This window comes from Centrocercus urophasianus, unplaced genomic scaffold (assembly GCF_019232065.1).
Source record: "Centrocercus urophasianus isolate 14NV4802_14NV808 unplaced genomic scaffold, USGS_Curo_1.0 seq_10, whole genome shotgun sequence".
NCBI lineage: Eukaryota > Metazoa > Chordata > Aves > Galliformes > Phasianidae > Centrocercus > Centrocercus urophasianus.
This window is the reverse complement of record NW_024884142.1, coordinates 17,103,644-17,115,910: the sequence shown is the minus strand read 5'-3', so window position 1 is coordinate 17,115,910 and position 12,267 is coordinate 17,103,644. Positions and strand designations below refer to the sequence as shown.

At 40.5% G+C, this 12,267-nt stretch overlaps 1 protein-coding gene across 3 annotated transcripts; it reads right to left on the bottom strand.

Annotated features, from left to right (window-relative positions):
* Positions 1–5,007: 5,007 nt before the first annotated feature.
* FAM83B (family with sequence similarity 83 member B) lies at positions 5,008–11,165 on the bottom strand. 3 transcript variants are annotated; one of them, XM_042823209.1, is made up of 3 exons: positions 11,090–11,165; positions 6,477–6,980; positions 5,008–5,383 (listed from the first exon to the last, which is right to left on the bottom strand). In XM_042823209.1, the coding sequence occupies exons 2-3, from the start codon at positions 6,918–6,920 to the stop codon at positions 5,381–5,383; spliced, it is 447 nt and encodes a 148-aa protein (XP_042679143.1). In that variant the 5' UTR covers positions 6,921–6,980; positions 11,090–11,165; the 3' UTR covers positions 5,008–5,380. The 3 variants fall into 3 exon arrangements, with proteins under 3 accessions (XP_042679143.1, XP_042679137.1, XP_042679150.1); XM_042823203.1 differs by lacking the exon at positions 11,090–11,165 and adding an exon at positions 7,415–7,498; XM_042823216.1 differs by lacking the exon at positions 11,090–11,165 and adding an exon at positions 7,091–7,114.
* Positions 11,166–12,267: the final 1,102 nt, after the last annotated feature.

Below are 12,267 nucleotides of genomic sequence, written 5' to 3'. Positions count from 1 at the left end.
TCTATTATACTACGTGAACACTCCTACAGCAGTGTAATGCTTCTTTGAAATGCTACCTGAATAAGTAGTAGAGTATTTGCGTTTCCAAATTCTGATATGAATTCCAAATTCTGAATGAATTTAAAGATTAAAATTGCCCAAAATGTGTTCTTCATTCCTCAGAGCAGCACTGGCTATGTTGGAAAGTTCTCTGAGATAAAACACTATACTAAAAGATCAAAAAAGGCCGATGGCAATACTGAACGTGAAATGATTAAGCCTGTAGATCTTCAGGCAAGATTCTTCCCTGGCTGAAAAACTTGTGAAAACCCAGACAGATCTACTAGGATCTGTGAGGATAGGAATTCAGAAGAACAAAAATGGCTTCAACATTATTTTTTTTCTTTTGAAAAGAAGAAAAAGGGAGAAACAAACCCCAAATACACTCGACTGGCACCTAGAAGCACCATTTTGCCTGAGCAATATCACTTTATGTCAACAGTTTTGTATTTATAGCAGATCTTTACTTATAATCTATTCCGCATGTTGTAGTACAAAGGTATTCCTGAATATGCCTAAAGAACACTTTACAGAATGCACAAGAAGTATAAATGACTTTTTAATAGCACTTTCTTGTTTTGACTGACAAAGATTTATGTCAATAAGAGAAAATGTTTTAATGAAAAATATTGCCACAAAACATATGTATGCACTTCTCATATACTAGGCAGACATTAATAAATACATCTGTAAGGTCTGATCTTTACTTTTCCTTATTCCATTTTTAAATCCATCATAGATGTGCAGTATTTTGATAATGCATTAGCACAGCTGTGACACAAAAAGGCAATGCCTATCAATCAGTTCACTGCCTCTTTTCAGATAAAACACAAGCATCAAATACTGGTGAACAGACCTGCAAACCTTTGACCTGATGGAAAACCTGTGAGCAAAAACTTCTCAACTGATTACACTTTTTTTTTTTGTCAGATTCCCCCTCATGCTAATCCTAGCCTCTGCTTGCTCTTCAGTTTTAGATCCTGTGAGTGAATATAATGTATAGAGAAATGGTATAGAAGAAATGCACTTAACAGAAGTCCTAGGCCTCTGGTGTTTGCTTGTGCTCTTTTACATCCCTGCCCTCCTAAATTTTCACATCTCAAAACCTTTTCTCCAGAAGTTACAAAAGTTCTCCCATGTGTTAAAAATTCAGGTCAAATTAAGATGATTTTCTGTTAGCAGTTAAATTAGCCTTTCCACACACTTCAGTTTTAAGAACAATTTGATCATTAAGTCGTTCTACTCCTCTCTTACAAAATCTGAGTGGCCACTTCAAAGAGTGTCCTATTGATGCCTCTTCTCTTTGTATTTATCATCACTTGTATGACTATGCTCACGCAAACAATGTCAAGGCAGGGGGCGAGGGGGGCAGGTAAATAAACAAGGACGAGGAATCCAAAGGCAAATTCAGTCTGGTGAATACCTGACATGATTACTCACTGTGAGCAGATAACAAAGAACAAACACCAAATCATACAGTAGGAGCACAAACAACACATCCTCGTCCAGTGTGTTGCATGTCCCCTATGTGATTAGAAAAACTGGGACACAACCTTATTCTCTGTAATGAATCTACAAAAGGCTAGCATCATGTTTCACCTGGAAAGTATACGCATGACTGCCATGCTGGTCTGCAAATACCAGGAACCCAAAGGTGGGCAGAAGCAGATGATGAATGCACTTTTTAAATGTAGCTGGTACTAAAACACCTGCTGAAGTCCTTGTTTAGTAGCATATCTTAGCAAGGAAAATTTTGTTCAGACATCTTCAACTGAGAACTTAAAAAATATATCCATCGTTTATCAGGGACTCTAGAAATAGCATATTTTTTTTTTCAGTGGGATGACTATTTCATTTACCAACCTTTCTCCTGGGATTCAGTAATTTTTTCAGTTTATGAACAATAAATTGTAGCCCCTCTCTCTCATCTACTTGGACTGCTGTAGTTAATGAGCTAAGATAAGCACTGCTGCAAGCATAACTCACTATCATTGTTCCAATCTCTGTTCAAATTATATTTAAAATAGTTGGCAAAGAGTATTGTTGAGAGTAAAAATGATTGCTTAACAGTCTTCCACACCCATTTCTACAAGTTTCTTTCTGCATGGAGGCATCACTCTTCATATAAGCACATAAAGAGCCTGGTTTTTTCTCATATTTGTATACAGCTAGTACTAGATCTTTATTTATGTATCTATGCACATATCCAAACAAGGAGATCAATACCATATGATCATTTTTTTCTGTTATGCACATCCTCTTGCTCATGCCTTAAAGTATGAAAACAAATCAAACGAACTGGGGAAAAAAAGAAATCAGAAGAAATTAATTTCCTTTTTCCACAGATGTAAAAAGAATCAACTGTTTTTATTTACTTGACTTAGGCCAGGACTCTGCAAGACAAGACAGAAATGATACTTAGACTTCATACAATAGTTCTCTCCCAAGAACTCAAAAAAGTCCTCTGTAACTTACTAAAGGCCTACATACAGGTGGTCCAGCAAGACTTAATAACAGGTTACACCCTTTTACACTATAAATTAATTCTTTCTCATGGCTTCAAGTTTTGTAAACATCAAAAAACCCAATTTCAGTAGAAACACTTGCCTCTCTTCAATTTTCCAAAATAATCATACATTAACCATCTAGATCTCAATCTTCTTAAGAAATAACTTTTTAAAAAGTCTTACAATTATTGCTGATTTTATGAATCCAGGTTGAAGATGCTACGCAATTTGAATAAAATAAATCAGTGCAAAGTGTGGTATATTAACTGGATAGCCTGCAACTTAATACATTCCATCAGGAATCCCAAAAGTATTTCAAGGAAGTCTTTCAGTGTTTTCTGGCTTGTGTTGCAAAGCAGTAATCCTTGGGTTGTCTAAACAACATGATTCTTAACAAAACAGGTTTGAATTCTCTCCAGGAAGAGCTGATCCTTATTTGGATATCAATCTAAAAGACTCAGAACTATGCATCCTCTCTATGGTATGTAGGAATGTTTCAGTGGTGGAAAGGGGAATCCAGTTAACGAAGTGAAAGAAAAACATGCATCCAGAAGGACCCTTTGCTGCTATGTCCTGCCCTTTCCCTGTTCCCTTGCCCTGTCAATCATACTTGAGAAAACAGTACAAGATGTTTGTAAAACCCATGTGCAAGCTTCACAACTTATAGTTTTGAAGCAACTCATGAAAAGTCATACAGGGAAAGAACACTTCATTATTGAAATCTCTGTGTTACTTTATATTAAGAGGAGGAAGATTGACAAAGATAAGTAATCATCTTGATACCATTTCTCAGATGAATAATCTTGTCAGGAAAAACTGCTAAACATTATCAGTTGTGGTTCAGACAGCTCAGCTGGGATGAGTCAGGCTGTACGAACACCTCAAGCTTCCGAGAAGCTAGAAACCTACCAGTGATTAAAGGCACAACCTTCCAAAACACAAGGAATAAGTCTACCAGCTTGTTTGCAAAGTCCATCATTAAGGTCAGACAGACCTCGCAGCGCTTTCTTCCCCACACGGTTACATCAACATCTGAAAAAGATTCATGGTTCGTGAACTGACATAGTCCTGCCAAACAGCCTCCTTGCATGAACATCAGTTATGTCAACAGAGGAGCAAGGTTGGCAAGCTGTATCATTTGAAGATGAGGTCTAGTTACACTAACAGTAAACCCACTTTGTTGGCAAGTTGGTTTGACCCGAGGCATTCTGCTAACCTCACTCTGACAGCATAGCTATCCTGCAGAAGTACTGTAGACTGTGATGTAATGTCATCTTCTGTACAACAAATTCTAATCTTTGTTCAAAAACATATATCACAAGTATGCAGTCCATTGATATAAGACTCCATTGTTATATTGACTGAATTTAGCATGAAGATGATGTGCATAATTTTTCTACAGATCATACATTTAAGAAGCATGTGACAAGATTTTCTTATGACACTATTTCACAGTCAGTTTTTAGTACAGTGTAGCATAGCCTTACATATGGTTTTCCTCTTTAGTCAGGAAAAAATTGCTGTCAGCAAGCAAGTTGCCTAACGTTGTTTACAACATGTCTTCTTAAGGTCAGAATTAACATAAGTAATAATCATTTTAAGGAGTGACACTGTGATGCATCAAGCATGAAAGAGGTCAAGAGTAAGTCCACTAATAATGTCATCTTATCCTTATATATCTCCAAATATTCAAAAGAGTGCACGTTTCAACTAGTTTAGTCTCAGTTATGAATTCTTGGGCTAGTAAATACATACAAATATGTTGAATAGTTTTCTTTATTGGGTGGATCACTGCAGAAGCATTCTCTGACTTGTCTACGTAGGAGTTGGTTTCTCACTGTACTGAGTGTTCAGGTAGTCCAGGGAAATCAATGCCTGAACTCAGGTACACAGGTGTGGTGCATAAAGTTTTGGTGGTATGAATACTCTCACCTTAACAGTCTGTTTATTTTCCGACTGAAATTGGGAAAATGCTGAAATGCCCATCAAATTTGCTTAGAGCTGTATTGGTTTAATGTGATTTGCTGAATAACCTTTTTATTCTGTACAGGTTTCTTTTCTCATGTGTGACATTTTTTACTTCCTTTGAAAATTCATATGACAACATGTCTCCACTACTATGTAACACAGAACTCTGTTTAATATAACTATATTTTTATACATGGCTTAGGAGAAGTGGGTTAGCCTGTTTACAAAGTGTTTGCCTGCTGTAGGCATGTTTTAAATACCTTACTTTATCTCACTTAGAAATCCTTTAAACTTTTCCACACATTTCACAGAAGAGGCTGAACAACCCTCTATCTTTTAGATTTAACTGCTGCTTCCTAAAGTAACCAACCTGTATCGATTGCTGTGTCAACAGTGTTATGATTGCTGCTCCTGAGGTTGTACTGATCAACTACACAAGCCTTTCAGCTGTCTCATTTGGCAGTGACACATACATCATATCCTCTTTGTAACATGAGAATGACACAGCCTTATGAGAGAGCTAATGTAATACAGAATAAACTTCCTTTTCAAAAAGAGGTAAGAATCACACTTACTTTTCTGCCAAGCCAAATTCAGAGTAGACATACTGCCTAAAAAGACATTTAACTAGACAGCTCTTGAGAGTCAATTGGAGAGGGTCTGGATGGCATATAAACGAAATAGCTAAGCAGAAGTGGAAAAGGACTGGAAACAGTATTTCCTCATGATGTTTCGGGATCTCACAAATCGGAGCTGGCCTTGGCAACAGACTTAACTCTGTTTTCCTTCTTTACCTTTCAGTAGATACATTAGTAGCTCTGGAGCAGCAGTTGAAAAAGACCAAAGTATGCCAACCAAGCCAAGTCCTACTGCATCCAAAAGAAGAAAACGACAACTGTCAATTTAAGAGGGACAAAGGGGGAAAAAACAAAAGAATTCTCTTCCTTGTGTTGAGAACAGACGATAATTCAAGGCTGTAAAATGCATGACAAATGGTCTAGTGATAAGTCTATTGTAGCAACAAATTATATGCTTTATCTAAATAGAGAGACCTCATAAAAAGAAATCCTTCCCTTCCACACGCCCTTTTCAATTCACTTCCATTGCACCCACTTACATGCATATTTAAGTCACAATAGTGTTTACAGAGGTACTTGACTTGGATGTCCTACAGATTTAAAGCCCTTACAGAGCAAAAATAAACCTTTTCCATGGGGAAAAAAGGAGGGCACGGTATACTTGCTAGGAATACTTCTGAAACATCTGTTTCAGGAGGTAACATGGCCCAGAGTCCACCTCAACACCTTAATTATAGATCTACTTTTTATTTTTATTTTTGTTACACATAATGCTAGGAAGCAAGAGGCGCATGCATTGTACATACACAGCACCTTCTTCTCAACGTGAGTCTTAGGAAACTCAAGATGCAAAAGTCCCTACGCAGAGAGAAGTACATTCGGAGAAGTAATACTCTTAATACTCTCTGATACCTTCCCAATTAACTTTCATGGTGATAATGGGCATGCAAAATCACAAAAGCTGAGAATCATAAGGTGCATGAGTACAATGTACATACAGATGTTATTTTTTTCTAACAACAGGATAGCATGCCAAACTGATGCATGTTCCCATTGAATATATTCCCAACTGATGAAGGACAGAAACCTTAGGATTATACCCTGAAGTTGGATAGATCTGTGTCATTTGAGGCATATTCAAGTGAGGTCAAAGCAATGGTATGCTGATTACCAAAACTTTCTCATGGATTAATGGTCAGCAATACAGTAAAATAGTCATAATGCTTCATTAATTCCTTCAACTAATCCCTGATCCCTTGTAAATGAGGTTAAATTGTAAGCAGCCAGATAATTTTTTTCTTGCCAAGGGAGGAAAAAAGCTCCTGATAAAACACCAACTAGATAATTGATAATTTTTTTTTCCCCCAGTATTTTTCATGTTTACCTTTCTTGCATCTCGTATCATCTTCCGAATAGTTTCCTTTATGGTGTAAGGCTGTGCTCGTGGGGGATGAAACAGCAGATCGATATTTGTGCCACCAGAAATTCCAGGCATCAGGTAGGGCCAACCTAAGTCAAGATTTGGAGCTTCCACATCTGATTCAATAGGCCAGTAGGTTCCCGAGGAAGAGGTGTCATCAATGGCATTGTTAGAGGAATAAACTGTGTTTTGGGGAAGTTTATGAACATTGTTCAAAATATAATCAATTTCCTCATCTGCAAGGAACTCTGAACATCTCTCTTTCGAAAGAAATTCTTTGTAGGCTTCTAAACCTCCTTCAATTAGAGCATCAATAGCTACTCGGTACCATTCCTTGTAATGAGGCTCAATAAAGTTGTCTGATCTGCATTCATCATGTAGGGATGATAGTAAAGATGAGGTTTCCATTTTCACATATATTTTGTACAAAGTCTCTTATACTTCCATTTGTGAGATGGTGAAATATACCTGGAAGGAGAGGAAAGTAAAGTAAGACAACAATCAGAATAGTTGTAGCAGTCTAAGTCAGACACGCACAGATATTATGCAAAATACTTTTCTGATAATATTGCTGACACCTTTTTCTCACACCTTCTAAGAACATCAAAGAGTTTTGAAAATGCTCAGAGATTAATATTCCCAAATGACTATTAGGAAGCTACTTAAGGAGCCTCTTCCACTTAAGGCAATACGAAGCATGTGAAATGATTTGGTGAAAGTCTTCTATTTAAAAGACAGCAGAACACTGAAGATCTGCACCAGTAACACATACACAAAGTATACTCCAGTACACTACTGTAGGCAGCGTTTCAAAAGTCTCTTTATAATAACAACTGACAGAGTAGTGTTGAGAGAAACACTTCAGAAAACAATTATTTCCTAATTTTTGATGCAACACATACCTTTTCTCTGGCTTCTTTGAAATTACAGTAATTCAGCTCCTACTTCTTATCTGTTTGTTCTCCCATGCTGATCTAATCCATTTGTTGCTCCTAAGCAGGTACAGCCTACCTCATTTCAGTGACTTATGAGGAACTCCAGAAAGATGTCCCCTCCCACATCTGGGATCAAACTCTGATTCAGCAATCTCGTGTCTAGTTTCCACCCTGCTCATTCCTTCTGCCAAAAGGAGCGGCTGCTTTAATCTCACCTTTTTTTTTTTTTTTTTCTTTTTCTTTTTTTTTCCAAAACATTATTAATAAGTAAGAATAAGTAAGCTCTTTATTGCTGATGGTATAAAAATTCATTCTTACCATCTTTTTTATTTCATTGAACAAGGATTGAAAGGCTTGGTTCCTGCTGTGTCAGTTTCGGATTTAAGGCTGACAGAGGACAATTGACCAAGATTCCTTCCCTCATGCCTGTGCAACTCTAAGGAATTCCTGCAACTCGCCTAGAACCTACACTGCATGATTTTCTACACCAGACAGAAAACCCGGAAAAAAAAAAATAATGTCACAGGAATGGCATCACCAGCCATGTGAAACAGAAAGATGATGATGTATGGTAGTGGTGCCTCATTTCTCAGGGCTAGGACACAAGCCTTGCATCATGTGGAGCTTAGGAGAAAGACAACAGAAGTAGGAAAGAACAGCTAGTGAAGCCAGAATAATTATGATAAGCACATACAAAGTATTGTTTGCAACTTAACGCTAGGTTACCTTGTAAGCCTAATTATTAGTATGGCAATATAATAGGAAGAGTCATACAGAGTTTCATTTACTGACATATAAATAAAATTCTCTATTCGTATCAAGTCCTTTCAGATATTTTTGCTAACAACATTTCTATTGTCCGCTGGGAATGGTTTAAATCTTCTTGAAAGGAAACTTAAGTTTGCTGCATTAACCTAGGAATGGAAATCAAAATTTCCATGCCTTATTGGTACTCTGAAGTACAATGAAATGTTCAATTAAACCAAGATTTCTGAGGATCTTGGGAAATCTAAGGTTAAAAAAAGACAAAGAAAAAATAATCCAGATCTGAGGCTGGCACCAGCATGTCATAAGAAATAATCCCATTTGAATCCTGTCTCCCAGCCAAATAGCAGGATAGATCTTCCCAGATAGGATTGCTTTTGAGCCTGGGGGAAAGGAGTGTTTCTTACAGCTTCCAGAGAAGCTCTTTATGGTGAACAGGAAAGCAGCAAGTAAAAGGGATCTGATAGCTTTCCTCTGATCAAGAATTATATGTATTCCTATGGCAGATATTCAGGGCTTCATTCTACACTGCATTTGCAAGCAAAAATATGACATTATAAAATGGAAACAATACTATTTTCACACATACGCTGCCCAGATGCAGATGACAGACTGTGGTGTAGCGTGACAGATCAACCAAGCATGCAGCACAGACAAAACTCCGAAAATACTGCAAAAATAAAAACTTCAAATTGGTGTACCATAAAAAGCAATCATGTGGAACAGCTTTTCAAGAAGTTTTAGGCAAAGAATGAAAAACTACCAAGAGTACAAAGTGCACAGCTACTAGGCTGAGTTGTTCTGAAGAATCTCAATAGTAATGGATGCAACTTTACTGACCACCTCACATACTCCTCTCATAGGACCTTCCAGAACAAGGACCACTCCAAACAGTGCTAGAAAACAGTCAGTCTTAGTATGACATTAAAGGATTAATTTTTTTTTTTTACTAAGGCAATTGAAAGATATTTTTGAAATCATTATTGTTTTAGAATGGATATTCTCCTAGTAGTTTTGTCACTGGATGCCAATATATGTTGTTGAGAAAGACATTCAAGCATTTATTTCAAAACTTCGGTTAAATCCCTTTCTCTTCTTCTCTCCCTTTGACAACAGCACTAGGGAACAGGACTATATTTAGTATGTGGAGTTGTGCAATATAAAATATTTAATGTTATGAGCACATCTACATATATATAATGCAGAAATGATTGCATGCGTGTGCATTTGTGACAATTAATTGTTGCATGGACCAAATACAGTAACTTACACTCAACACCTTCCAAACAGGAATAGCTATTTTACAGGGAGCATATTTGACACTGATCTTTGATTTACAAGTGCTGTTTATAAAAGAAGTTTAAAGCTGCATATATTTCTTTAAGAAGTAGATGTTAAATCTGTCAGCATGGAAATAAATCACAGAGGAGGTGAGACAAGTGAAATAATTCCAGTTCCACTTTTTTGAAGTAAGGACACCAGCATGTGATGCATTCGTGAGAAGAAACAGAAGAAAACTCTCAAATTAAAATTATAATGTCAGGTATATTTGACAAGAAGTCTTGAAGCAGGGATTTTCCTCCTCAGAAGGCAAGAAGCTATTTTGTAGAAAATATATCTACGAAATCAATATATTTATTGAATGAGAGATTGAGGTTTAAGCAAAACTCTAAAGGAAAGCTTTGATGTAGTTTTCAACCATACCTAACTTCTGCAAAATCAACTTGATTCCTCATGATTTATCCTCCTTGAGCAAACAATTCTATCAGCAAAGTTGTGCTGAATGAGGCCCTTCTCTGGAGGCTTCCAGGACCCTGACAACAGCCACCCTCCCATCTTTGCAGATGTCACCTATGCTTTGTAAGACTCATGACCACAAATGCTACCAGGAGAGGTGTTGTTTATACCCCGAGAAAGAAGCTTAACTTCTAGTCCTCTCTATCACCCACCTTGAGTCCAGCAAGAAGAAAAGCTGAAAGAAAACCAAGTGTGTGTTTTTAATGGGAAGATACGGAGAGTATCCCAGCTTCCACAAAAACAATACATGAGAAATTCCCTCTGCAGAAAATGACACAGTTTTCTGGGGTGGCTCCAAAAGTACAGCCTTCCAGGCTAGAGCTGAGGACAAGAAACTTCCCTGCCTAGTTATTTTTCATAGGATTTCAAACATTTCCCATTCAGTAAATCTGTGGGGCAGCCCCGACCTCAGGCTCTCACGGCTGGTCCACGGAAAGGCCCTGGCCATGGTGCTCTCAATAGGGACGTCCTCAGCCCCTTCCCCAGTCACTTGGCCAGCTTCCACGCAAAGTTTCCATCTCTATACCTTGCAAGAGGGACATTTCTTGTCCCAGCCCCTTCGCGTGTGGTCTCTGGGGTTCTAGGAACCTTGCTGCCCTGGGGACGACTGGATCTTCTGCACCCTTTCTCCACCAAACGCGGCATTAAGGAACCGTACCGACGGCACTCGCTATTTACTAACGCCAGGCGGTAACAGGCAACCGTACCGTCGCTTGCACCGAATCCAAGCAAAAACAAACAACAGAACCAAACACAGAAACAACACCGCAAGCGTTCCCACTCCTCCACTTTTGAGGCTGGAATTCACTTTTCAGGCAAAAGAACCATCCGCGGGCACCGCCACGTGCTCGGCCACGCCCCAGCCTCGGGGCACCGCACGTGTGGCACCTACGGCCACCTCGGGGCGGGCAGCAGCGCCCGCCGGGGCTCGGCGGCACCTCAGCGCCCCTCAGCGCCGCCCCGGCCCCGCCACCGGGGGGAGCCCTTCCCGAGGGCCGCCCGCCCCCGCCCGGTGCCCCGTACCGGCCGGGCCGAGGGGGGCGAGCGGCCCCGGCGGGAGGCGGACGGAGAGCCACTTACTGCGCCGCTGCCCCGCGGGGGGACTTCGCCTCTTCCCGGCTCTTCCCGGCCCGGCGGGAGACCCAGCTCCTGCGATCGCGGCCGCGGCGAGTCAGGACGGCGCAGGGCTCCCCGCAGGTACTTCCCGTCGCTCTCAGGCGCGGTGGGTGTGGAAACTAGTTACAACATGTCAGGACGGTGTCGCACCAAAACCCGCCGCAGAAGCGGGGCGAGAACTTGTCTGAACTGGGGAAGCCCGGCCCTCCCTCGCGCAGAGCGCAGGGCAGCGCCTTCCCAGGGGCGCGGCGGGGCCCCCGGCCCGACCCGGCCCGGCCCTGCCCTGCCTTGCCTTGCCTTGCCTTGCCTTGCTCTGCGCTGCCTGCCGGACGGGCCTGCGGGCGGGGGTGGCCCCTGGGGCGGGGGGAGGTGGGAGATAACGCTGACACTGCGCCCTGAGCTGGGGAGAAACGCACCCGTCAGCCGCGAGTCACGGTTTCCAGCTTAACTGCAGGGAGAAAGACTCGGCAAGGGAGCGATATCTGTCTGCACCGAGTTAGATCATGTAGGCTTAAGCCTTTCATAGTTTAATTTCTTTAAAATGCCCTTCATCTGGTGATGTCTTCAGTTAAAGAAGCGGCAGTGCACACGGTGTGCCCGCTGGGCCCTCCCGCAGCCAGGGTGCTGAGGGGGCTGTCCGCTGCTCCAAACCCTTTCGGAATGGCCCATCAAAAACACAGCCGTCTTCGCAGCAGAGCCATGGATCTGCCTACAGAACAACACCAGGTTTAGTCAGTTAAAGACAACAGATAGGAAACTGCTGATAGACTTTACCCCTGTGAGACATAACAGCTTTTTCATGAGTGGTGTCACAGTAAGAATTACATCTTATCAATAACAGTTCACCTCGTCTGGCTTTGGATGCAGACCTCCACCCTTCACTGTCCTGTACTAAGTGCAAGGTATGTCCAGTTTCTGAAGGTAAACACAGCTCTACTGCACCTTTTGGACTTGTCTCTAAGAAAGAAAAAAAAAGAGTGAAAATATATACTGTCTACACAGCAGTGCACATACATATATGGATGCATGTACATATACCAAAGTGAAAATATACAATGTCTACTCAACAACATACATATATGAAAGTATGTGTCTGGTAGCCACTAAGCAGTATGTTCTGTTGCATTGTGAATTCAGGTAGT

Excerpts from the sequence above, each read along its gene's own strand:
- FAM83B (XM_042823209.1), bottom strand. The coding sequence starts at position 6,920 with ATGGAAACCTCATCTTTACTATCATCCCTACATGATGAATGCAGATCA.